This window comes from Sminthopsis crassicaudata, chromosome 4 (genome assembly GCF_048593235.1).
Source record: "Sminthopsis crassicaudata isolate SCR6 chromosome 4, ASM4859323v1, whole genome shotgun sequence".
Lineage (NCBI taxonomy): Eukaryota > Metazoa > Chordata > Mammalia > Dasyuromorphia > Dasyuridae > Sminthopsis > Sminthopsis crassicaudata.
The window spans coordinates 355,384,078-355,410,056 of NC_133620.1; the positions used below are offsets into that span (position 1 = coordinate 355,384,078).

Genomic DNA, 25,979 nt, shown 5'->3' on the forward strand with positions numbered 1-25,979 from the left:
TTTCCCTTTTCTCTCATCTTTTAATCTTAGTTTCTCTCCTTTCTCTTTTTGTCATCCTCATCTCTCCATGATTCCTCTGTATCTTCTTCATATTTCTCAGCCACATTTTCCTCTCTCTATTTCTCCTCTTAATGTGTTTGTTCTCTTTTCCTTTCCCTTGGTGATGTCATCCCTATTCTGTATATTGCCTTGAAAATCTTATCTCTTCATCTTTCTTCTTTTTTCAAAATCCCTTTTGCAGGGTTTTCCTGAGATTTTATCCAGGAAATATACATATTCAACTTGTCTGTCTCCCTTCACCTATTTCTGAGAACTTCAGGAAGAGTTCTTAATAAGTATAGGAAAAGGACTGAAAATAAGAGAATTTTGTTACTACCTGCTTCAAGTTGGAGAGAAATGTTCAGTACCAGAAATTGGAACAGTAATAATTAATTTCTCTACACCAGGGACTCATCCAAGTTACAAATTCCACTGGACCATCCCAACAAAGAAGGCAGCCAAATTACTTATCAGACATCTCACCCAGTGATGGGCTGACCCAAGTGATGAAATGAAAACATTTATAATCCTTAAGAGCCTCAAAGTTGGAAATACCCAACTTATTTAAATAGAAAAACAATCAAGTTCCCAGAGTTGGCACTCAATACCAACATGACTGGCCTTGACTAACTACAGAGAAGATGTCTAGGATCCAGTCTATTTTACATGGACTGCAACAGAAGAGAAAATATCAAATGTATTTCTTATCCTTTATAAGGGAGGGAGAGAGAGAAGATAACAACATAGGTTCTGCCAAAAGCTCTACAGATGGGTTGTTCAAGCTCTTGCTGAGATCCACAAGAACTTTCAGCATGATCTCAATTATACCCATCAAGCACACGAGGCTCACAAATGATGCCTGATTATAAGGTTAGGGTTCTATGATTTCATCAGTGTAGGGAACTTCCAGGTGAGAAGATTGCCTTCTTCTCTCTCTGACACTTAGTCTTAGAGAACTCTGTAGAATACTGGAAGGTTAAATAATATATCCTAAGCCAAATAACTAGTACATGTCTGACACAGGACTAGAAACTTGGTATGATGCCAAAGATAGTTTTCTATTCATTAATCCACACTGCTCTTCCCTGTACACATAAAGAAATGGAAGCATAGAGATATATTCAATAAGACCAAAGCTACATGGCTGAAACCAGAATCCAGAGGTCTTTGTCCCAGGCCTCACCTGCTAGAAAGAGAGTTAGATGGATAGATAGGAAGACAGAGAGAGAAAAAAGTACTGAGAGAGAAACAGAAACAGAGACAGAGAAAGAGAGATAGATAGTTGATTACTATGTAATCAACTGTGCTAAGGCATTGTGCTAAGAGCAGAAGATACATATTCAAGCAAGCAGCCCTTTGATCCAACCATATCACTTCTAGGCATATACCCCAAAGGAATCAAAAAGAAGGAAAATAATTTCTAAGTACAAAAATATCTATAGCAGCTCTTTCTGTGGCCTCAAATCAGAAACCAAGGGAAGGGATGTCCTCCTATTGTGCTAAACATAAAATTGCACTAAAGACCTGGCTAAACAAATTGTGGTATGTAAATGTGATAGAATATTCTTGTTCCATAAGAAATGATGAAATGGATAAATCTAGAGTAAATTAGGAAGACATCTACAAAGTGATGCAAAGCCAAGTCAGCAGCACTAGGAGAACGGTTTGTACCAGAACTATAACATTATAGGAAAAAAACCAACTTTGAAACATTTTAGAACTCTAAACAACACAATGATTAACCATGAGTCCAAAAGAATGAAGATAAAACATATCACTCACCTCCTCCTAAAGAAGTGATGAATTTAAAATGCAGAGAGAAACTTACATTTTTGGACATGGCTAATTTTTTTTGTTCTGTCAGACTATGCAGCTATATACTGAGGGATTTGTTTTTCAGGATTTTTCAAAATATTTGTTCAATGAAAGTTAATGAAAGAAATAGATTAGTTTTTTTTCCCTCAGAGTTGTTTTAATTTGCATTTCTCGAAGCAAAAGTGATTTAGAGCATTTCTTCATATGCTTATAGATAGCTTTGATTTCCTCATCTGAAAACTGCCTGCTTATATCTTTCAACCATTTATCAGTTGGGAAATGGTTTGTATTCTTATAAATTTGACTCAGTTCTCTATAAATTTGAGAAATAAGACCTTTGTCAGAAACATTTGATATAAATATTGTTTCCTAGCTTTCTGCTTTCCTTCTAATCTTAGTTGCATTGGTTTTATTTTGTGCTAAAGCTTTTTTATTTTAATATAATCAAAATTATCTATTTCATATTCCACAATGCCTGTAACTCACAATTTCTCCTTTGGATGCTATACCACTTGGTGCATATATGTTTAGTATTGATTTTGCTTCATTGTTTATGGTACCTTTTAGCAAGATGTAGTTACCTTCCTAATCTCTTTAATTAGGTCTATTTTGCTTTTACTTTGTCTAAAATAAAACTGCTGCCCCTGCTTTTTTTTTAACTTTAGCTAAAGTATAATAGATTCTTCTCCAGCCTCTGACCTTTACTTTGTGTTTCTCTGCTTCAAGTGTATTTCTTGTTACCAACATATTGTAGGATTCTGTTTTTTTATCCACTCTGCTCTCTACTTTCCTTTTATGGGAGAATTCATCTCATTCATGATCACAATTATGATTCTCAACTGTGTATTTCCTTCCATTCTATTTTCCCTCTTGTTTGTCATCTCTTTTCTTTCATCATTTACTCCTCACCAGTAATTTGCTTCTGCCTACTACTTTCCCCATCTCTCATCTCTTCCTAGTCCCTACCCCTTTTTTTAATCTCTTCCCCTCCTACTTCTCTGTAATGTAAGTTAGATTTCCACATTCAACTGGTTATGTATACTATTCCCTCTTTGAGACAATATTGATGATAGTAACCTAGAAGGGATGCCCATCACCCACCCTTCCATCTTCCCCTCTATTGCAATAGCTCTTTTGCACTTCATGTAAAATCATTTACCCCATTCTCCTTCTCCCTTCTTTCTGTATCCAGTGTACTCCTCTTTCCTATCTCCTATTTATTTTTTATGTCATTGCTCAAATTCACCTATTACCTACACCCTCTGTCTATATTACTTCTACCTGTCACCTTCCTAATGTCAAGGCCCTCTTTGAGAATGAAGGATAAACAACAACAAAAACCATTAGTGATACAATTTTTAAGAATTACAAGTAGTATTTCCCAAATAGAGATATAATCAGGTTATCTCTATTGAATCCCTTATGATTTCTTTTCTCTTTTTACCTGTTTGTACTTCTTTTGGGGTTTGATATTGGAGATTAATTTTTTGGTTTAATTATGTCTTCTTATGAAAGCTTGAAATCCTTCAGTTTCATTGAATGACCATTTTTCCCTTAATGGACTGTGATTAATTTTTGCCATGTAAGTGATTCTTGGTAGTAGTCCTAGCTCCTTTGCTTTCTGAAATACCATGTTCCATGACTTTCAGTCTTTTAATGTCGTAGCTGCCAAGGTCCAAGCTATGTTGTAGTTTTCCAATATTTAAATTGCTTCTTTCTGGCCACCTGGTGTATTTTTAGCTTGACCTGATAGTTTTGAAATTTAGCTATAATATTCCTTGGAGTTTTTTTTTGGGAATCTCTTTTCTGAGGTGATTGGTAAATTCTTTTAATGCCTATTTTGCTCTCTGCTTCTAGGATATGAAAGCAATTTCTCTTGATAATTTATTGAAAGATACTATCCAGGAATGGCTAGATGTTGTAATGGATAGAGTACCAGCCCTGGAGTTAAGAGGCCCTAAATTCAAATCTGGCCTGAAATTCTTTTTTTTTTTTTCTTTTTTTTAATTATAGCTTTTTTATTTATAAAATATATGCATGGGTAATTTTCCAGTATTGACAATTGTAAAACCTTTTGTTCCTCAAACTCTTAAAATAACTTCTTTTCTGTGTGATCTAAGCAAATCACTTAATCCCAATTGTTTTGGCCCTCAAAAAATGTGTATGCATATATAAGAAAGATACAGTCCAGTTCTTCAATTTGATAATAGCTTTCAGGTAGTCCAATAATTTTGATATTATCTCTTCTTTTGTTTTTTTATTTTTGTTTGTTTTGAGGTAAGTATAGGAGAGTCACAGTGATTTACTTCTTATTTCACCATTTGGCTTTTGAAGTCCTAGATTAACCTTTTTTTTCTTCTTTTTACTTATTTTTTGTTAAAGCTTTTTATTTTCAAAACATATGCATAGATAATTTTTCAACATTGACCTTTGCAAAATTTTGTGTTCCAATTTTTCCCCTTCCCACTACTCCTTTCCCTAGATAGCAAGTAATACAATATATATTAAACATGATAAAAATATGTGTTAAATCTAATATATGCATGAATATTTATACAATTATCTTGCTGCACAAGAAAAATCAGATCAAAAAGGAAAAAATGAGAAAGAAAATAAAATGCAAGCAAACAATAATGAAAAGAGTGAAAATGCTATGTTGTGATCCACACTCAGTTCCCATAGTCCTCTCTCTAGATGTAAATGGCTCTCTTCATCACAAGGTCATTGAAACTGGCCTGTATCATCTTATTGTGGAAAAGAGCCATATCCAATCAGAATTGATCATCATATAATCTTGTGGTTGCCATGTATAATGATCTTCTGGTTCTGCTCATTTCACTTAGCATCAGTTCATGTAAGTCTCTCCAGGCCTCTCTGAAAACATCCTGCTGACTAGATCAACCTTTTAAAAATACTTATTACTTTAAAATTTTAAGCTATTTTTTAAAAAACAAATATAAACACACAGATCCCTGCCTTCAAGCACTTACATTATTGTTCAAAGCATACATTTTTATTGATTCTTCAATTGCACATTGCCTAATTTCCCTTTGCGTTGCTCCCCTTGTTCCTTCCTAGAAAAACATTCTATATAACAAAGAATTTTTTAAAATAAAATAAGAGAGAGAAAAATCTGAAAATCAACCAACATAACAACACAATCTGAAAGTATATGCAATGATCTGCAACTCTGAACTTCCCCCTCTGCAAAGGCATGCAGGAGATAAGACATCTTTTATAATTCTTCTTTTTGGCCATGATTGTTCTTTGTAATTTTTCAACATTAATTTCCATGTTTTGTGGTCATTTCCCCCCATTTACAGTGGTCTTCTTCTGCAGAGACTGAGACTGATAGGATCACATTTTAAATAGAAGGGAATGAAGAAGATGGAGTTTCTAACCATGGGAGTGGGAGCTTTTAAAAATAGTGGAGACTTCCAATTTTATCTTTTTTTTAGTCTCCTGACCCTAAGATAGGGTGCTACTCATGAAGGAAAAAAACGAGAGAGGATTTAAGTTCTCAGCAAAGAGTCGGGGAACACAATGAGGCACACCTAGGAAACCACTTCTCCCAAAAGCACATGTCTGAATCCCAAAGAGACTAATTTGGATTAGAGAAAGCATGAGCCAGTCATAGGGGAAAGAAGGATAGAAAAAGGGCTGTAATTTCAGGCTCCACCCTTACCCTAATATGTCCTTCAGAGCAGGCCAGGTCTAGTTTCTATGTATAAATTTCACCTGTGGCCCATTCCTTTGTAGCCAAGGCAAACAAAGGGCTAAGTCACTGTACTCTGGTGAGCTGAGAGCTACATTGGTGTGAGAAAGGCAGGCAAAGGAATGAAAGAAAAGAGCAAGATCTAGAACTTTTTGGCTGCTTTGCCATATCTTAGTGGCTGCTGCTCACCTACCATTGCAGAGGAGTCCAGGAAGGAGCCAAAGAACAAAAAACATCTTTGCCTTACAAAGCCAAGGAGTTTGGAAAGGCAAGAAAGAATAGTTTTCCTAGCCCTCAGGCCTGGGGAGGGATGATGAACTAGGGGAAAAGGCAGTAGGAAGCAGGAGGCTATCCATGCTACAAATTGACATCCAAGATTTAACTTTGTAATTTTGTGCCTTCTTTTTGAGTCATTCTTAGAGACAGAGATATACATACATAAAGAGACAGAGACAGAGACAAGACAGACCGACTGATAGAAGATGGAAGAATGGAGGAGGAGGAAGAAGAGGTCTCTAGGTCTCTAGAGAAAGATTTTCTCCAAAAGAGAGAATTGGAAGTAAATGGTGGAGATATGCTTTGAGAGCCTGATGACTAAAGCAGCTAGCAGTGAAAATCTGACCCTGATGACAGCTTTTGTCAGTAACTCAGGAGACATTTATTTTGGGGTACATCAACTCAAGAGAAGTGGCATCAATCACTTGGATAACAAACACAAAACTCTCTTTTCCTCATTTTGCCTCAACTAGCAAGCAGTCTCTGGCAGACTCTTTAGACCTGTTTCACCTAGATACATCACAGGACAGTGAAAACTTAGGCTCTGGAGGTTAAATGGATTTTGTATTATAAATTAGGGACACTGTCTCTCCTTCCTCCTCCTCTTCTCTCTCTCTCTCTCTCTCTCTCTCTCTCTCTCTCTCTCTCTCTCTCTCTCTCTCTCTCTCTCTCTCTCTCTCTCTCTCTCTCTCTCTCTCTCTCTCTCTCTCTCTCCCCCTCCCCCTCCCTCTCCTTCTCCCCCTCCCTCTCCTTCTCCCTCTCCCTCTCCCTCCTTCTTTCCTTCCCTCCCTTCCTCCCCTCTCTCTCTCTCTCTCTCTGGGGTGGGAGGGAGTTTAATCTTCTCCCTTCATCGTTGCCTCTGCTCTAGCCAGGTGGACTTTTGAGGGATGGTGTCCGATTTTGTAAAGAAGTGGACGGGAAGACTCTAACCTCCAATTGCCTGTAATTTAGAGCAGGGAAGTCTTTAACTGAAAGGCCCCTCACGTCTTCGGGACTCTCCTTACCCTGGAAACGCCACTCTCAGGTTGGGATACAGGGGAGCCCCCACACGCAAATGGAGCTCAGGGTCACGCTCTAATCCTAGCGTCCCTCGCCAAGTTCCCCCGGGACTACTTTCTCAAGAAGTTTGAAGAGTAACAGGAGGGAAGAACTCATTAGAGGGACGGAGACGAGTTGGGGCGTTCCTGCGAGTGTAAGGGGTGAGGAAGGGGTTGGGTTGGGGCGGTTCTTCGGCAGTCACACCCTCAATATCTCGGCGGGTGCTCCAGGCTTTACTTAGCTCGACTCGGCTACCATCTGCTCCATGGACGCCCTGTGCGGCTCTGGGGAGCTTGGCTCCAAATTCTGGGTAAGGCGCGGGAAGCGCAGGGCCACTGTCCGGCAGGGAAGCTGTCAGGAGCCGAGGGAGAGAGGAGTCCTTTTTGGGACAGAGGGAAGGGCGGAGGCACGAAGAAACCCCAGGCCAGGAAGGAAGGGACTACTGCTGTCGCTTTCTCGGTTGCCCTCCAACTGGGGAATCCCCAGGGGGGAGGGGGGAAGGGGAGCACTGTCCAGTTAGGGGAGTTGGTGAGGGCTCTCCGTGGCACAGACCCTGGTGTGAACATCCTGAATATCCAAACTGAGGGGACAGACAGGATCGGGTATATATGTCATTGTGAGCACCCCTGATGCTTGGACTAGGGAAGATCTGGGTAGATGTTGGCAGGTCAACCGCCTTTACCCCAGATCCTTTCAGTGCGCGCCTCCTTCCCATTCAGCACAGAGGTTTGCTGTGGGTTTTTTTTTTTTTTTTTCAGTTTTGTTTTGGGGGATTTTGTGAGCAATGAGGAGACACGTGGAAAAGAGGAAGCTGGAAACTCCTGTCAGAGAACTTTACCAGTTCCTTATGAGGGAGGAGACTCAGTTGGAAAAAAAAGTAACAATAACAAGCGGTTTCCTTAAGGGGAACCTCTCCCCCATCCCTGCATGAACTTTGTGACAACTCCAATTTCAGGGACTTCTAGAATCTGGGGAAAAGAAAGCTCCCCACATCCCACCCCTCAAATAGTATTTGGATATCTTATTTTATTGGGGGCTTTTCAGTTGTGGTTTACTTGCTAACTGTCCCTGCGACCCTCGGACCTCACCAAGTTCTAGTTGTAAGGAGAAGCCAGCTTTAATTCAACACTTTCACTAAATCTTTCTTAAATGCTGGAGGTGGGGATAAAGACTGGACTGTGATTTCATTGATAGAGAATAGATTCAGATTCTCAGTAATTTATAGGCTTAGAATGTTGCCTAGCAACTCTAGATAAAATGCTTTGCCCCGGATCTCGTAGCCAGGTGTCAGAGGCTGGACTTGAACACAAGTCTTGTTGGTTCAAGGTCCATTCTCTATGTGGGTATGGGATTACAAAGACCAAAAAAAAGCTGGGGGTGGGGTGGGGAGGGAGGCGCTACTGGTTCTTATACTTCACGGAGAGGATACTGCTTGTGCACAGGTAATTAAATATAATTTGAAGAGAAAGAGCTGTACTAATAATTGGAGGTAACAGGAAAGACTTCTAGGAGGAGGTGGCATCTGAGCTGTAAAGGACATTTTTTTCTGTTGTTTTGTTTTGATTTGGGGGAGAGGGGTTGTGAGCAATAAAGAGACACTTGGAAAAGAGGAGACTGGAAGCTCCAGTCAGAGAACTTCACCAGTTGTTTATAAGGGAGGAGACTCAGTTGGAAGAAAAATAGCAATAACAAGCGATTTCCTTAAGGGAACTCTCCCTCCTTGCCCCGCCCCCCTTCCCCCCCAGCTCCTGCATGAACTTGTGATTTAACTCCAATTTCAGGGACTTCCAGAAAATGGGAAGAAGATTCTAAGGGATTCTAAGAAGTAGTGATATGTCTAGAGTATGGATAGGAGGAGCATACACACACTGTCCAATCCAGTGTTTTTTAGGACCTGGAAATAAAATGTGCATAGGAGACAGATAGGATAATAAAATGATGTTGAAGCAGATTTTCTTTCCTTGGGAGAACAATAAACTTCTAGCTTCTCTGAGACTTTTGGTGATCATCAGTGCCATTTAGAAAAGTATAAGAAGATGGTTGTGACCTATTGCAATTCCTTGTACTCTATTTTTACAAATAGGTGTCTTGGAGTGGGTCAGGCTTTTCTGTTCACAAACGCTCCTCCTAGGGAGCTGATCTGAGTTGAACATGTGACCTTACAGTGTTTTCCTGATTGACCAAGAGCTGAGCTTGAGAAGAATGGAGCAGTGCTCAGTGTTTTGTCTGGCGAAGTGCCAAGTGCCAGGTGCTTACCCTGGCTGTTATGGGGGTGGGATAGACCTGGCACCAGCTTTTCTCTGATCCCTGTGGCTTCTCATGTTGTAATTGAAAGTTTTATAAGAGAGTGCATTCCCTCTTTATCCTTAAATCCTGGTTTTAAAGTATAAAACTCCAGTAACCAGAGTCACGATGACCATCACCCTTCCTCCAATCTTACTTGAATTCCATTCAGGGTTATTCACTCATCAGGGAACAGAGATTGGCAGGTTGGACTAATTAATACTAATTTCCTGTCTCTCTTTCCCTCATTCTCATGGGTCATGAAGAGAATGTGATCAGGATTGCCTTTGCCTGGGAAAGGCAAAGACAGACGTTAGGGGAACTATGACATAATAACAATAGCTCATATTTCTAGAGTTCTTTAATCCGTTCCTCACAACAATCCTATAAATTAGGAAGTGTGATATTATCTCTGTTTTACAAATGAGGAAACCAAACTTTGATATAGGGATGGTAATAACACCAGGTGGTTGTGAGGATCAAATTGCTTACTATTGCAAACTTTAAATCACAATGTAAATGCCATTGTTATTACCATCAACCACAACCTTACAAAACGTGGGTGGAAATTCTGCTGATGATTCAGGTGGTTCAAAAGAAAATGTAAGTACCTCTGGATAGGAAATTAAATCTTGGGAAAGGGAATGAATGTCAGGGGATGCTGAGGGCTGATCGACTATAGAGAGATAGGAATTCTATCCTGCTCTGGATTCTTGGATCAAATGTCATAGCTATGTCCATTTTCTTTATCCTCTATATGCTTCCAGACTTTGAGGACCTGGGATTTCATGGCTGGCACATTTGGCAACTCCTCTACAATACAGTAGAGCAGGATAATATATTTATTTTATATTTTTATTTATTATATAAATTTATATTTAATAATTTAATATTTCAATATAATTGATTCCCTTTATGATCATATGTATTTTACTTAAAGCATTCTGAGAAGAGGTCCACAGGCTGCCAAAGGCATCCATGACACACTTTAAAAAGTTAAAAACTCTTGAAATAGAGTCTTAGTAGGTATGGCAAATATACATACACACATATATACATATATTCACACACACACACACACTTTTTAGGCAGCCTGGAGATGTGTTTCTAAATTTAATTAAGCTGGTTTTTAAAATACAGGACAATATTTAATACTTTTTTAGTTTGGTGGGACCTATGGTCAAGCTACTTTTGAGTACTCCTTGTCATCTCCAAGCTGCAAGGAGCCTTTAGTGGAGGTCACCCTCTCTTTATAGTGTTTAAATATCTTTAGCCTCTCCTGGAGTTAGTGCCAACTGCCCTTTTGTGTACTCATATGAAGATTTCCTTGATAACAACTCTTGCTTTTTTTTTTTTTTTTAATTCCATGCCAGGCATTTTATATTGTTTTTGCTTGGTGACTTGGGGAAGGTGTGGTTTAACAATTGAGGTTATCTAAATGCTTTCAAACACCATTTCTTACTTTCCAGTGAAACCTAGGAAGGGAAGAAGATATTCACCAATTAACCTGGAGGAGGGACATGTTTTACACACTTGGCTGAGAAGCCACTAGTCCCCTAACGCTGAACTTTTCCACAGGAAAAAATTCAAAACCTGGGTAGAGAATAGTTCAGAGATTTGAGGTAGGAAGAAAGAAGATAAAAGAATAGATTGAAGAAGACAAGATAAAGGAAGATGCTTTGGGGGTCTTACAGCTCTTCCATGGGCCACATTGTCAACTTCAAGAACTAAGCTGACCTAAAAATGAGGTGGCAGGTCTAAAAGTGATATAGTCATCTTACCCTCCATGTTTTGTGACTCTAAAACCAAAAAGAACAGAATTTAGAGGACACTTGGGGAAAGGGCCTTTGAACTAGCTTATAGACTTGCTTTGAAAACTCATTTATGGGTTTATGGGGGTGGGATGGAGGTTGAGGGTAAATATTAAGAAGAAAGGATGAAGGGTGGGATGAAGGCTTTTCTTTTCGACGTCAACTTCTTCAATTACTTCCACATTCCTTATAGAGTCTGGGGGGAGATTTCTCTTTTGGGACTCCTGAAACTTTCCCCAGAGTCAGAACCATGGACAGAAACACCCCCACCTGAAAAATCTCACCTGCTAATTTGTCCGCTTGCCTGAAATTCTCATAACAGGCTTTTCTTGTAGACTACATCTTAACTGGCATTTTTGTGCTTGAAGGAGTATCATAAGTCATAGAAGGGATTAATAAAGTATCAGAATTGGAAGGTACCTCAGAATCCATCTAGTTCAATTTAGATATGAATTGTACATGATTTATAAATAATTTCTTTAAATATAATGATTTAGAAATAATAAAATAATAATTAGTACATATATAGCACTTTAAAGTTTACAAAGTTCTTTATATATTTGATTTTATTCTCACAACAACCCTGGGAGATAGGTATTATTATTATCTCTATTTTACAGACATGGAAACTGAGGCAGAGAAAACATAGAATCCAGAATCACACAGCTAGTAAATATCTGAGACAGGATTCCATCCAGCCTGCTACCCAGATACCTCTAATTTATCTTCTAAATATACCAAAGTAATGAGCCATAACAGCCATAAGATAAGTCTATTTTATTGGGTAACTATAAGGACAGAGGTCCTCTTTTCCCTTGCATAGAGCATTTTTCTTTCTAGGAAAAGTCTGAGAGAAATATGCAGGCAACTGATAGCATATAATATAGCTGGCATGGTGCCAAGGAATGACTGGAAAACTATAAAGGTACTGAAGAATAACTGCTCAAGGCTGAGATCTGAGCAAAACTGAAGAAGCCAAACTCTGGGGATTTATTAACTGGATTGCTTAATGGAATAGTTTATTATAATTTCTCAGGGTTGAGCTTCTGAACTAGGGAATAATATTTAATACAAAAATATTTCTAAGGATTGACCAGATGACTCCTAAATTTGTACGTGTTTGTTTTTTGTTTTTTGGTTTTTTGCAGAGAGAGTCTAAGGATGCCAAAAGAGATGGTGTCAGAGTCAGAGAAATATATTGGCAAGGACCAACTTGGTCTCATAATGACAACTTCCAACTCTGTATTGAATGCCCACTGCATAAATTATATGATCATGGGCAAGTCATTTAACCTCTCCTGAGGCTTAGTTTATTCAGATCTAAAATAAATGTAATAGTACTTATCCCATCAACTTTACAAGATTGTGAGGAAAGCATTTCATCATCTTTAAAATGCCATGTGGCTACTAAAGTCTTCCTCTTCTAATGCTACAAAATAGGTTGTTGAGTGACCCAGGTTATTGAAAGCTGTATCATTTGAGCACAATTTTAGTATCTCATACTCAGCTGGGAGGGCTCAAGGGTGGACCAACTGACCAGCAAGACCATTTACTGAGTTCTTAAAAGGTGTTAAATTTGTATTAGTGGAAAGAATACTCATAATGACAAAACTCTGAAAATATTCATCTTTACATACTAGGCATTCCAAAAGACTTAGTGAAGTTTTAAGCTATCATAGCACTGTAATTCTTGAGGCACCCTGTGTGTGATCTATTCGCATACTAGGATCATTCTAGTTTTAGAGGGACTTTTACATATAAAGAAACTGAGACCAAGGGAAGTTAAGTGACCTTGATCACACAGTAGAAAAAGCAAGATTTGAACCAATATACTCTGCCTTCAAATTCCCAGAATTTATTCCATTGTACTATGGTGCTCTAATGCTCTATATTAGCATCTCTGATTCTCTCCAACAATAGAGAGTTGTTTCTGCTTCCAGGGAATGTGCTCAGTAAACACCTATTGATTGAAATCTTCATCTCTTTGCTCACTTGCCAGGAAAAAGAATCAAAGGGAGGTCCTGAGAAATAAGACTTTTTTGCATGAGCACAGGGAATGACTGTACTGTGCAAATGAAATGCAAAGTAATGTGCAAATCAGCAGCTATTTTCCATTCTCTGACTATAAGTATTTTGATAACTGGAAAATAATAGAGTGTTCCCTCTTTACCTCATGTCCCTCAGTATCTAGAGAGGAAGGGGTTACAGCTGTAGCCAAGAAAATTCCTTATATGGATCAGATTTCTTCTTATATATCTATAGCTTCCTCAATTACTACCAATATCAATCAAGCAATCAACTAGTATTTTTGAAGTACTTACTTTGTGCCAAGAAGATAATAGATACTGAAAATACTAATGCAATGAATGAATGAAACAAAATCTCCTTGGAAGGAGACTCTCCCTTGTTCTTCATTATAGGAAAATAAAGCTTTTTTGAGCTAATGCTCTAAAATGGTGTGTGGTTAAAGACAAAATGAGAAAAGAATGGAGAGGGGAAGAAAGAAGGGAGTGAGAAAGGGGAAGAAGAAATGGGGGAGAGAGAAGAGAAAGAAGGAAGGGTGGGGCAGAGAGAAGAGAAATTAGAAAGAGGGAGGGGGAGAAAGGCTTAGGGAAGGGATCAAAGAAGGGGAAAGGAGATGGGAGGAAGAGGTAAGGAAGGAGAGAGAGAGAAGAGGAAGGACAAGATGGGGGAAAGAGGAGAGGAAGGTTTGTTATTGGTTCACACAGATTTAAACATTATAATAATAAGTAGCATTATATAGAGTTTCAGAGTTTGAAAAGTACTTTCCAAATATTTTCTCATTGAATACTCACAACTCCAGGAGATAAGTGTTATTATTATCATCCCCATTTTACAAATGGTAAAATTGAAAAACTGAGTGACTTGCCCAGGATCATATAGCCAACAAATGTCTGAGAAGAAGGGGCAGCTAGGTGGCGCAGTGGACAGAGCACCAGCCTTGAATTCAGGAGGACCTGAGTTCAAATTTTATCTCAGACACTTATCACTTCCTAGCTGTGTGACCCTGGGCAAGTCACTTAACCCCAGCCTCAAAAAAAAAAAAAAAAAAAAAAAAGTCTGAGAAGAATTTGAATGCTAGTCTTCCTGACTTCAGGTCCACTTCTTGATCTGCTGTGCCATCTAACTTGTCTCTTCTGAGAAGTAAAAAGAGAAAGGGGATAGAAAAGGAAAGGGGAGGGGGAATGAAGGAATGAAGTAGTACAATAAAGTGAAAGAAAGGTGAAAGAGGAGGGGAGAAAGAAGAAAGACAATAAAGGAGAGGAATAAAAATGATCAGGAAGGGGGGAAAAGGAAGGACTTATCTTTATTACCAGCAATAAAATTCTTAGGAAAATAGGACAGAGAGAAAAAAAGAAAAAAGAGTCTAGCCCTAGGTCAACAGCTTTCACTTTAGATGAGTAATCTGTGAAAAAAAGATATTGTTTAGACTTTGTAATCTAATTTTATGATTTTATAGATGAGGACAAAGAAAAGATTGAATAGCCCAATGGCCTTTAATGGGGAGCAGAACTTAGATCTCCTAAGCCAAAATGTACTTATTTTGTACTATGTTTTCTGGACTTCTCTATCTATCTATGCGGATGCCAAGGCAGAATAATGACCCCTTCCCTAATTCCTTGATTAGAAATTTGGTGCCTCTTGTAAACCCATTTAAAAAAGTATTTATTTTTTCAGTTATATGTGAAGACAATTTTTAGCATTCAATTTTACAAAATTTTTGAATTCCTAATTTTTCTCCCTCCCTCCTTCCCTTCCGCTTTTCCTAAAATGGTAAGTAACTTGATATAGATTATAGATGTGCAATCACGTAAAACATATTTTCACATTAGGCTCAGTTATGAAAAAAGACACCAATAAAAAGGAAAAAGCCATGTAAAAAATAAAGTGAAAATACTATGTTTCAATCTTCATTCAGACTCCATAGTTCTTTTCTACATGTGGATAAATAGTATTTTCCATCATGAGCTCTTTGTAATTGTTTCAGATCATTGCACCACTGGAAAAAGCTGAGTCATTCACAGTTGATCATCATACAATGTTGCTGTTACTGTATATATTTTAATACTTCTGTTCATTTCATTTTGTATCAGTTTACACAAGTCTTTCCAGATTTCTTCTGAAATCCCTTTGCTCATCATTTCTAATTGCACAGTAATATTCCATTATATTCATACAGGCAGTAAGTGGAGACAGCCTTTTCATCATACATGAGCTTACTACACTTGGAGCCTCATTCCATGAGTAAAGGCCTCTCTACGTGTGTTACCTTGTTACACATTGTTACCAGCTTAATTTCTTTCCCTGCCATACATTTCCATACTAAGAAATAGCTACCTCCTAGCTGTGTGACCCGAAGCAAGTCACTTAACCCCAATTGCCTCAGCAAAATTTTAAAAAAGAAAGAAAGAAAAAAAGAAAAGAAAAGAAATAGCTCTCTGATCCATTTCTTATGTCTTCATCAGTGAAGACTTACTCCCACATATGTACCACATATCTCTTTTTTGTCTTCGGGGTCAGCCATGATTTTGGTTGTCATATGATTTATGACCACTTAGCAATACTAGAGGAATACTGGTGTTTTAAAAGATACTTTTTCAATGATTGAAAGGCTGGGTTTTTCTATCGTTCTGGTCAGAGAATAATTTGAGATTTCTCTGCAGTTTGCTAGATCCATGAGCAATCATTTATAAAGCTCCTATAATGTGATAAGTGTTAGAAATACAAATGTGAAACATTAACTGCCTTCAAGGACCTTATTTTACTAGGGAGACATAATAGATAAATAATGATAATAATGAATAACAATACATTTATATATCACCTCTTGCTTTATTTTATCCACACAACAACTCTGCAAGATAGTTTACAGGGGAGTAAACTAAAGCAGACAAAGATTAAAAGGCTTACTCAAGGTCTCCCAGATGATAAGGATCTAAGACTAGACCTAATGTCAGGACTCATGACTCCAGGCCAGGAGTTATATGCACCTAGTTGCCTAAAATAAAGAGAAAATTAATATGTAGTGACTATACGAAGGGATGGGGAAGTGCCAACAATTGAGAGAAATCAGGAAAGTCCTCTTGAAGGAGGAGCCTTGTGGGTTACAAGAGTCAGAAGTAAGGAGAGAGAATTCTATGTAAAGGGCACATTCTAGACTGCAAAGATATAGAGAAAGGAGGTGGAATGTTTTTACAGGAATAGCAGGTAGGTCATTTTAGCTACACGCCCAAGCACCTAAAGGACTGTGATGTATAATCAAGGAGGGCAAATTGGCTGGCACTATATTTACAGTTTGACTTTAAATTCCATCAGTATTTTAGCCCAAGGACAGCAGGGAAGCTACTTGAGTAGGGGAATGAAATTATCAGATATATATATTTTGCTAATATCAATTTGGCAGTAGTTGTGAAGATAAATCAGAGAACCAAGTAAATGGGTGCAGAGAGGACAGTTACAAAACCATAATAATCATAATAGTTTAGACAAGGGATGATTAAAAAAAAAACTCTAAATATGATCCAGACCCTCTTCTTAAAAACATAAAAGAAATAATTCTGTGCTTTCTGTTTTTGACACAGGCTTACCAGAGACAATATTTTTAATGAACATATTCTAATTCTAAGTACCTCTTCCTAGAGGGAGAGAAAAGCACAAAAATCTATCATGCTTTGAAAATCTTGACCACTGCCCTCAAGCCATTTCGAAACTACAAAATCTAATATTCCCACACAAAGATAAAATTCCGTAATAAAATAAAACTTAGTAAAAGAGTTTAGGTAAAAGTTCAGTAATAGTATGTTTTAGAGCCCAGATGCAGTGGCACATACCTGTAATCCTGGCTCCTGGGGTAGGTGAGGTGGGTTGGTGATGCAATTGATTGATCTCAGCTCAAGAGTTCTGAGCTTCAATAGGACTAAAGCTAAATCAAAGGGCCACATTAGGAGCAGCATCTATATGGTGAACCTTTTGGAGGAGGAGATGTCACTAGACCATCTAAGGAGGGGAACTGGTTCAGGTTGGAAACAGTAGGTCAAAGCTTCCGTATCAGTCAGTAGTGGGATTGGGCCTGTGGGTACCTGATTATATAGTCAATCTGGATGAGTTAGTGATACCTAGACTAAAAGTAAATAAATGAATGAAAAGATTGATTTATAAGACAGAGCAATAGTCACTTAGCAAGAGTCAATTTTTGACACCTCTTGGACAATTTCTCTCTCTCTCTCTCTCTCTCTCTCTCTCTCTCTCTCTCTCTCTCTCTCTCTCTCTCTCTTTCTCTCTCTCTCTTTCTCTCTTTCTCTCCTGAGACAATTGGGTTAAGTGACTTGCCCAGGGTCACACAAACTAGGAAATGTTAAGTGTCTGAGGCCAGATTTGAACTCAGGTCCTCTGACTTCAGAGCTGATGTTCAATCCACTTCACCACCTAGTTGTCTCCCCTCTCTTTTTAAGGAGGCATTTGGGGTGAAGTGACTTGCCCAAGATCATGAAACTAATAAGTATTAAGTGTCTGAGGCTGGATTTGAATCCAGGGCTGGTGCTCAGCTTTATCCATCTAGCTGCCCTCCATTCACTCTTCCTACTTAGCCTTTGCAAAGATGAAATCAAGAGATGCTCATATTAGTAAAATTAATCCTTCTTCTTTCTCTTTCATTAATCACTTCAGGGAGGGCTAATTCCTTTCAGTCCATTCTAATTATAAATTGCTTTGACTTTCTATAAGAATCATGTAAAGATTCTAAGTGTCATTGTTTGAGAATTTCTAGTCTAATGTGAAGTCCTTGGAACAATGACTTCAGACCAAAGGAATATCCTAATTTTTTCATACCTATCCTAAAAAGGGAATGGGGAGAATCTGGTGTGCTTATACACAGCTATTCAATTTTGATCACTGTCTATCTGTGGTTTCTACCCAATTTAGAAATGCTGATAAAGTAACTCATTGGACTACTGATCCCTAATCTGGACAATATAAATTATTGATCCACTAGAATTTATTAAGTAGAAGGATGAAATGATCAGACCTGAACTTCAGAAAAATTACATTAGTGGCTGAATAGGGGATGGATTTAGGAGTGTGTGTGTGTGTGTGTGTGTGTGTGTGTGTGTGTGTGTAAATTGAGAAGGCAGATCCACTGGCAGGCTATTGCAGTAGTCCAGGTGTGAGATATCGAGGGCCTTGCTAGGGTGACAGAGAACAAAAAGTGTTGTTGTGGAGATGTTATGGAGATAAAATCAACAGGCCTTGGCAACAGCCTCGTATATAGAGGGCAAAAGATAGTGAGGAATCCAAAATGACTCCTAGATTGGGAGCCTAAGAATGTGGGAGAATGGGAATAGGAAAGTGAGAGAGGAGAGGGTTTAGGAGGAAAGAGATCAAGTTCTGTTATGAACATATGGATGTCTAATGAACATTCAGTTCCAGATGTCTGAAATGTGGTGGGAGATGTGAAATTGAAGGTCAGTAGTGTATTTGGGGAAGTAATTCCCCTCAGCAATTCAAGTATGTTGCCAAAAACATTGGCAAATCTGTTCTATTTGGCATCTATTTGTTGCTTTTCCAGTTTCATGTATAAATGATCTTTTGATGATCTGATTTAATTGGGTTTCATGCCAAGTTATCTGTAGAATCAATTTCCCATCTCTTCTTTTAGTTTTATGGGTCTATAATGTTCATTATCTTCTATTATATATTTTGTAAGCTGTTGTTCAGTCATCTCAGTTGTATCCAATTCTTTGTAACCCAATTTGGGGTTTTCTTGGCAAAGATATTAGAGTGGTTTGCCATTTTCTTCTTTAGTTCATTTTACAGATGAGATATTGAGATACACATGGTTAGATGATTTGTCCAAGATCACACAGCTAATTAAGTGTCTGAGTCTAGATCAGAACTCAGATATTCCTGACTCCAGATCCGAAGTCTATCTATTCACTGTGACACCTAGCTATTATACAAATTAAATACACAACCATGAGAAGCAGCCTGCTACAGTAGAAAGTAGACTGGCTGTAGAATCAGAGAACCTGGGTTAAAGTACTAGATTCAGTTTTCTTTATCTGTAAAAGGCTAAAGTTTGTTTGCCCAAAGGACTATAAAACTGCATACTTTTTGATTAGCAGTGTCTCTACTGGGTCTACATCCCAAAGACATCATAAAAAAGGAAAAAGGACCCACATGTCCAAAAATATTTGTGGCAGTCCTTTTTGTAGTGGCAAGGAACTGGAAACTGAGTGATTGTTCATCAGTTAGGGAATGGCTGAATAAATTATAGTATATGAAGTTACTGGGATATTATTGCTCCATAAGAAATGATGAGGAGACTGATTTCAGAAAATCCTGGAAAGACTTACATGAATTGATGCTAAGTGAAGTGAGTAGAACTAACAGAACATTATACACAGTAACAAGATTATGTGATTATCAACTGAGATGGACTTGATTTTTTCAACAAAGAGGTGATTAAAGACACTTCTAATTCACTTTTGATGGAATGAGTCATCTGCATCCAGACAGAGAACTATAGATCAAAGCATAGTATTTTCACCCAAAAAAAGCTAGAGTCTGAAGTCCCTTCCAACTAACCTCTTGGTCTATGATACCTCTATCTAATGAGTGGATGAACAAATGCCTTGATAATGGGCATAAGGAAGGTGGGAACTCTGGTTTCTGTGTATTTTGACTTTAAAATTAATTGCACACCAATTATGAAGAATAATATTCAAAGGCTTCTTTGTTCCTAAGAATCTTTACTTTGGACATGGTAGACTAATAGAAAGGAAACTCAATCCTTGCCCTGTACTCCATCTTACCTGGTCCCTTCACTTGGTCTTCATCTTTATTATAGCAAAAGGAAACTAAATCTTGCCCATAGAGATTTGAACTTGTGAACCTGGTTCAAACTATGCTCTCATATCCCATATTTCAGATTTTCTTCACTTCTTACCTATCCTGCTGATCTTTCAGAGAGTCCTCTAAAGTATCATCATCCATATCCCTCATCCATTTTCCTAGGTTCTGTCATAGGCTTTATTCTCTTCTCTCTACATACTCTTTCTTAATTATCTCAACTGTTATCTCTATCCAGATAAATTCCCAATCAATAACATATCTAGCCAATCTTCCCTCTTCTTTCTCCCAAGCTCCAATCCCATATCACCAAATACCCGTTGGAGATTTCCATGTGGATGTCCCATGGGTATCTCAAAGTCAATATAGCCAAAACACAATTCCTTCTCTTTCTTCCTAAACCTACTATCTTCCTAACTTCCCTATTTTGGCCAAAGGAACCATTATTCTTCAGTGACTCGAGGTACATAATGCAGGAATCATTCTACATTCCTCCCTCTTCCTCTTAGTCAATAAGCATTTATTCAGCAGTTACTGTGTGACAAACACAGTTAGGTACTGGGAATAAAAAGAATGCAAAAAAACATGGTTCCTGATTTCATTTTAATGAAAGAGAAAACATGCAAAAAATTGTGCTTGCAAGATTTATACAATTTAAATGAGAAATAATTTGAAAGAAAAGGCACTTGGAGGAGTTAAGGGAGGAGGCCCAGGAAAGGCCTCCTATAAAAGGTAGAATTTGAGCAGTCTTGAAAGAAGCCAAAAGGCAGAGATGAGGAGGTAGGGGAAAAAAATACTCTAATCAGTAAAGGGAGCATTTCTCATGAACAGTAGCAAGAAAGGCATTGAAGCTAGTTGATATAAAATAGATAAGAGCATAAACATGTAAGAGGCCTGGAAAGACAGAAAGGCAGAAGTTGTGAAGGGTTTTCAAAGCCAGACAGAAGACTATGTTTTAATTCTGGAAGTAGAGAGTCATTGGAGTTTATTGAGGGAGAAAATACATAGGTAGGATATGGTCAGACGTGTTTTGGGAAGATCATATGGGCAGATGATTGGAAGTTAAGTTGGAATGGGGATCTTGGACTGGAGTGGAGAATCTATCAGATCTACCTCAGCATCTCTTGCATCTCTGCTCTTCTCCCTACTTACCTTCTTACCCTAGCTCCGGATTTCATCAATCCTTAGTCTGTACAATGTAAGTGACCTTGTATTCAGTCTTTCACTATTGTGTCCTTCACCCATTATGAAATTAAAACACAAGTCTGTTCAAGCCACTCTCCAAGCTTAAGAAGTGTCTATGGTACCATAAAATAGTTGGGCAGTATATAGAGAGCTAGATTTAGAGTGAGTTAAAATCTATATATAGAGATAGATTAAGATAGATAGATAGATAGATGATAGATAGATAGATAGATAGATAGATAGATAGATAGATAGATAGATAGATACTAATGTAATATCACTAGTTTTTAAGCCTTAGGATTGTTGTAAGAATCAAAAGATGTTATATTTGTTAAGTAGTTTGCAAACCTTAAAATGCCACATTATTAATAGCTATTATTGGGGTTTTTAAAATTCAATTCTGTTTTTATTTTCAATCCAAATTGTTTCCTTCCTTCTCCTCCCTACCCTACCCATTGAGAAGGCAAATACAATACTTGTTAAACATATAAAATTCTATAAAATGTGCTTCCACATTACTAGTTATTGTTCTAATAATAAAAACAATAACGATGATGATAAATAACTCCTCCTCTCAGTATTTAAAGCCATTTACCATCTGGTTCCAACCTTACTTTCCAAGATGACAACACATCTCTCCCTAAGTGCACTCCATGCTTCAGCCGAAGTGGATCATTTACGGCTTCCATATCTTCTCTCTTTGTCTCTTGAACTTTGCACGGTGCTTGGATATAATAGGTGCTTGATAAATGTTAATTTATTCCATGTTTGGAATGCTTTCCCTCTTCCATTCACTTCCTGGAATCTTTTGCTCCTTTCAGAGGATTCACAAGTAAAAACTACCAGGAAAGGCCGGAACTAGAAAATTGTCAAGTACCGACTTAGCACTTAGTAAGAACCTAACACTACCTCACCTTCAATATGCCCTTCTCCATCCTTCTAGATGTTTTTCTCCCATTGATCTGTTCCCTTCTCCTACCGTCTCCCATCATAGTGTATTTATTTATTTTATGTTCCTGCGTGCTTCAATTTCCTCATTTGTAAAATGAGCTGGAGAAGGAAATGGCAAATCACTCAAGTATCTTTGCAAAGAAAACCCCAAATGGGGTCACAAAGAGTCAGACAAAACTGAAATCACTGAAAAGACTGAACAACAAAAAAGGCTATAGTTACAAAGCAGGTGCTAACCTGCATTCATAATGGGAATTTCCTCACCTGGAAATTACCTATACTAAGAATTCACAAGTCTAGTCCTATCTTATATTTAATTTATGGCTGTGTTCATATTTCCCTTCCACTCCTGTAGGTATAAACGCCTTGAGGGCAAAGGTTTTGTCTTTCCTTGTTGTATATCCATCACCCAACACTGTGCTTGGCATACAGTGAGCAGGTAATACATTCTTGTTTATTGATTGTTCAATTGGTTTGGGAGATAGAGGAAATAGCAAATAGTCCCTGGTTTCTAACTAAAGATATTTGGTTCAAAGTTTTATTCTGTCTCCTTTTTCTCTCCCATCCCCCTTTTTGTAGCATAGGGGAAGGAAGTGAGTCAAGCAACTGGTATGTTAAAAGAGATAAATTGTAATAGCTTTCTACTTGGTCTGTTGGCCTTGAATCTTTCCCCTCTCTAATCCCTCTTCCACAGAATTATCAAATTAATATTCCTAAAACACTGGTCAGACCATGTGTCTTTTCTATTCAGGAAGCTTCAGTGGCTCCTTCTTACTTCTAGGGAAAAACCAAAAACCCCTGTCAGATATTTCAAGTACTTCTGATTACTTCCCCTCAGCCTCTCCCAAGCTCAGCCAAACCTGCCTGTTTCTGTTACACAAAATTCCATCTTTCTCCTCTATACCTTTGCATAGGTTGTGCTTCACACTTAGAATGCTCTCCCTCCCTTCCTTCTGTCTCTTGGAATCCCTGCCTCCCTTTAAGATTGAGTGGCAGAACAATCTCCAGCAAATGCCCTTTTTCAGTTTTCCTTATTGTTAGTTTTCTTCCCATCCAAAAAAGTAAAAATTCTTTATCTTTATAAATATATTTAACTTACTTTGTTATTCAATTATGTCTTATTCTTCATGACCCCATTTGGGGTTTTCTTGTCAAAGATACTTCAGTGGTTTGCCATTTCATTTTTCAGTTCATTTGACAGATAAGGAAACTGAGGCAAACAGGGTTAAGTGATTTGCCCAGGGTCACAAGGTAGTAAGTTTCTGAGGCCAGATTTAAATTCACAATTCCCAGCCCAGTGGGCTACCTAGCTCCCCAGAATTTACTTAGAGGCACACTATTTCCCTCTATTAGAATGTAAAGTCGTTTATAACAAGAAGTTTCCTTTTGGACTTTATATCCTCAATGCCTAACTAGGTACCACAGTCCTTGTACATAGTAATCATTTTTAAAATGCTTGTTGAAATGAATTTTTTTAATTGAATCAATTCTCCTACCTTCCAGTTAGGGCAATCTGCCTTTAATATGTGGATGGATGGCCATTTTTCTGAGAGTTCTAGGTTATCTGTCTTGAAAGTCTGACCTGATTTTTTTGGGGGAAAGAATTTGAGGGAAAGTATAACTGAATGGAATTGGAGAGGGGGATGTAATGAGGGCAGAACTGAGGAGAGAAACTCCAAGGAATAGATGGGACAGTAGAGAATAGATGGGGACAGAATAATAGAGAGGACTGTCCCACTCTATAGGCAATGTGGTATTCCCATTTCTGTGAGAAAGGGGAAAAGAAAACAGGGGTGGAGACAGGAGGGAACTTGTGGAAATTCAGTTTGCATTACTCCTCCTAACTGGATATTCAGGTTTTATGTTCCCACCTCTTCCAGTGACTAGTGGATGAAATTAGAAAATCCCATTGTATTGACTTTTCCCTCCTTACATAGAATCTCTCCTGTCATAAATTTAATGGCCACAATAGCAACGCCAGCAAAAGCCTTGTTTGCAATCATTTTCCTGTGGATTAAAGGAGAATCCCATAAAGAGCTCAACTGAAGTGGGGTGAATGAAAATGTTTTAACATGCTGGAAGTTCCTGGCTCCAAACCACATGGGAAGCTTATGGGAAGTGGTTAGGAGGTCAAGGGGCAGTTCTTTAGTACAAAAAGAACCTCAACAATTCTATTGTCTGTAGGCTAAAATGTAAGCTCATCTGACTTCAATTTACCTTTCTAAGTTGATTACACATTGCTAAGCACCCTGTCATTCCCATCTCCCCACCTGCCACCCAAAATGCCTGTTTGATGTTCCCTATACCTGACATTCTCCTTCCTCTAAGCTTAGAATAAATACTCGCTGTCATCTTCTCTTGCAAGCCCTGGCTCATCTCAGGTACCAACTTCTATGAGAAGTCTTTCCTGATTCCCAAATTATCCTGAAGTATAAAAGTATATATTTCCAACACTTCTCCCCATCTCCTTTTTTATATTTATTTTTTAATATGAGAGTCAGTAAGATGACACACTAGTTAGAACTCTGAAGTTAGAATCTGGAAGATTAGAGCTCAAATCTGTATTGGGTGTTTTACCAGCTGTGTGACTTTGGCTAAGTCACAGTCTCAATTTCCTCATTTGTAAAATGGGGAATAATAAATAGCATCTATCTCCCAGGACTGTTGTGAGAATCAAATGAAATAACATATAAATCTGATTGCAATATTTAAAGTGCTTTATAGATATTAATTATTATTTATTTATGTCTATACATACTGGCTCCACTCCTACCTACCACAGCAGGAGAATATAAGTTCTTTGAGTTCAGGGATTGTTTTTGTTTTTTGTTTTTGTATTCCCAAGTGCATATAGCACCTGGCACATAGCAAGAATTTGTATTCCCAAGTGTATAGCACCTGAAACATTGGAGAGATTGTATTACCAAGTATATAGCAACTAGTACAGAGTAGAAATTTGTATTCCCAAGTGTATGGCACCTGGTATTAAGAGACTTACTTAGTAAATACTTGTTGAATTCATACAAGACATGGTTCCCATTTATAGAGAGCTGGCAGTCTACTTGGATGCTACAAGATTTTGTCTTTGACTTCCATATAATTTCTATTCCCCTAGACTCCTTTTAACTTTAAAGAATCACCTGAAATTTGGGGCAGAGAATGAAAGAGGTGGGTTGATATAAGAGAATTGAAGCAAGAAAAGATTTTTGAATCTTGGGGAATTCTAGCTTTAGAGTAGTCCAATCCTGATCCCATTACTGCTTCTTCCCTCCCCATCTCCTGGAGGAAATTCCCCACAAAAACACTGAAGAGAATGTAGCTGAAGATACTTTGTTCGGAGACTGCTCAGAGAAGACCTTCCTGGTCCAAGATGGAGCAGAAGCCAGCCTCCTGCCCCCTGCTTCCCATCCCATTCCCCATGACTGAGATTCTGCCTAGGGAGAGTCTGTATCACAAAGACCATATTACTGGGAACCAGGAAACCTGGCTTCTTTTCCCAGCTGTGCTACTTTCTAGCTTTAGGTAAAGTGAATGTTGGATCTGTTGTTCTGCAAGAAATGGTGAGCAGGCTAATTTCAGAAAAGCCTGAAAAGGTTTACATGAACTAATGACAAGTGAAGTAAATAGAACCAAAACAAAACAAAACTATTGTACATAGCAAGAAGATTATGTGATGTTCAACTGTGATGGACTTGGCTCTTTTCAACAATGAGGTGATTTAAGGCAATTCCAATAAAGTTGTGATGGAAAGTGCCATCCACATTCAAAGAGGGAACTATGGAGCCTGAATGTGGATCAAAGCATGATATTTTCACCTTTATTGTTGTTTCTTTCTTGCTTGTTTTTTTTTTCTTTTTCATTTTTCTCCCATTTGATCTGATTTTCCTTGAGCAGTATGATAAATGTAGAAATATGGTTAGGAGAATTGTACATGTTTAACCTATGTTAGATTATTTGCTGGAGAGGGGGGAAAATATGAGGTTTTGCAAGGGTGAATG

At 38.0% G+C, this 25,979-nt stretch overlaps 1 protein-coding gene across 2 annotated transcripts in view; it reads left to right on the forward strand.

Moving 5' to 3' along the window:
• Positions 1-7,059: 7,059 nt before the first annotated feature.
• The window catches only part of ABCC3 (ATP binding cassette subfamily C member 3), a 76,264-nt gene continuing 57,344 nt past the window's right edge, over positions 7,060-25,979 (forward strand). For both annotated transcript variants that reach the window (XR_012481245.1, XM_074261782.1), the window contains exon 1: positions 7,060-7,193. Coding sequence is in view for 1 of the 2 variants with exons in the window: in XM_074261782.1 (XP_074117883.1) it covers positions 7,149-7,193 (45 nt within the window). In the remaining variant the exon portion in view is untranslated. The remainder of the gene's footprint in view (positions 7,194-25,979) is intronic.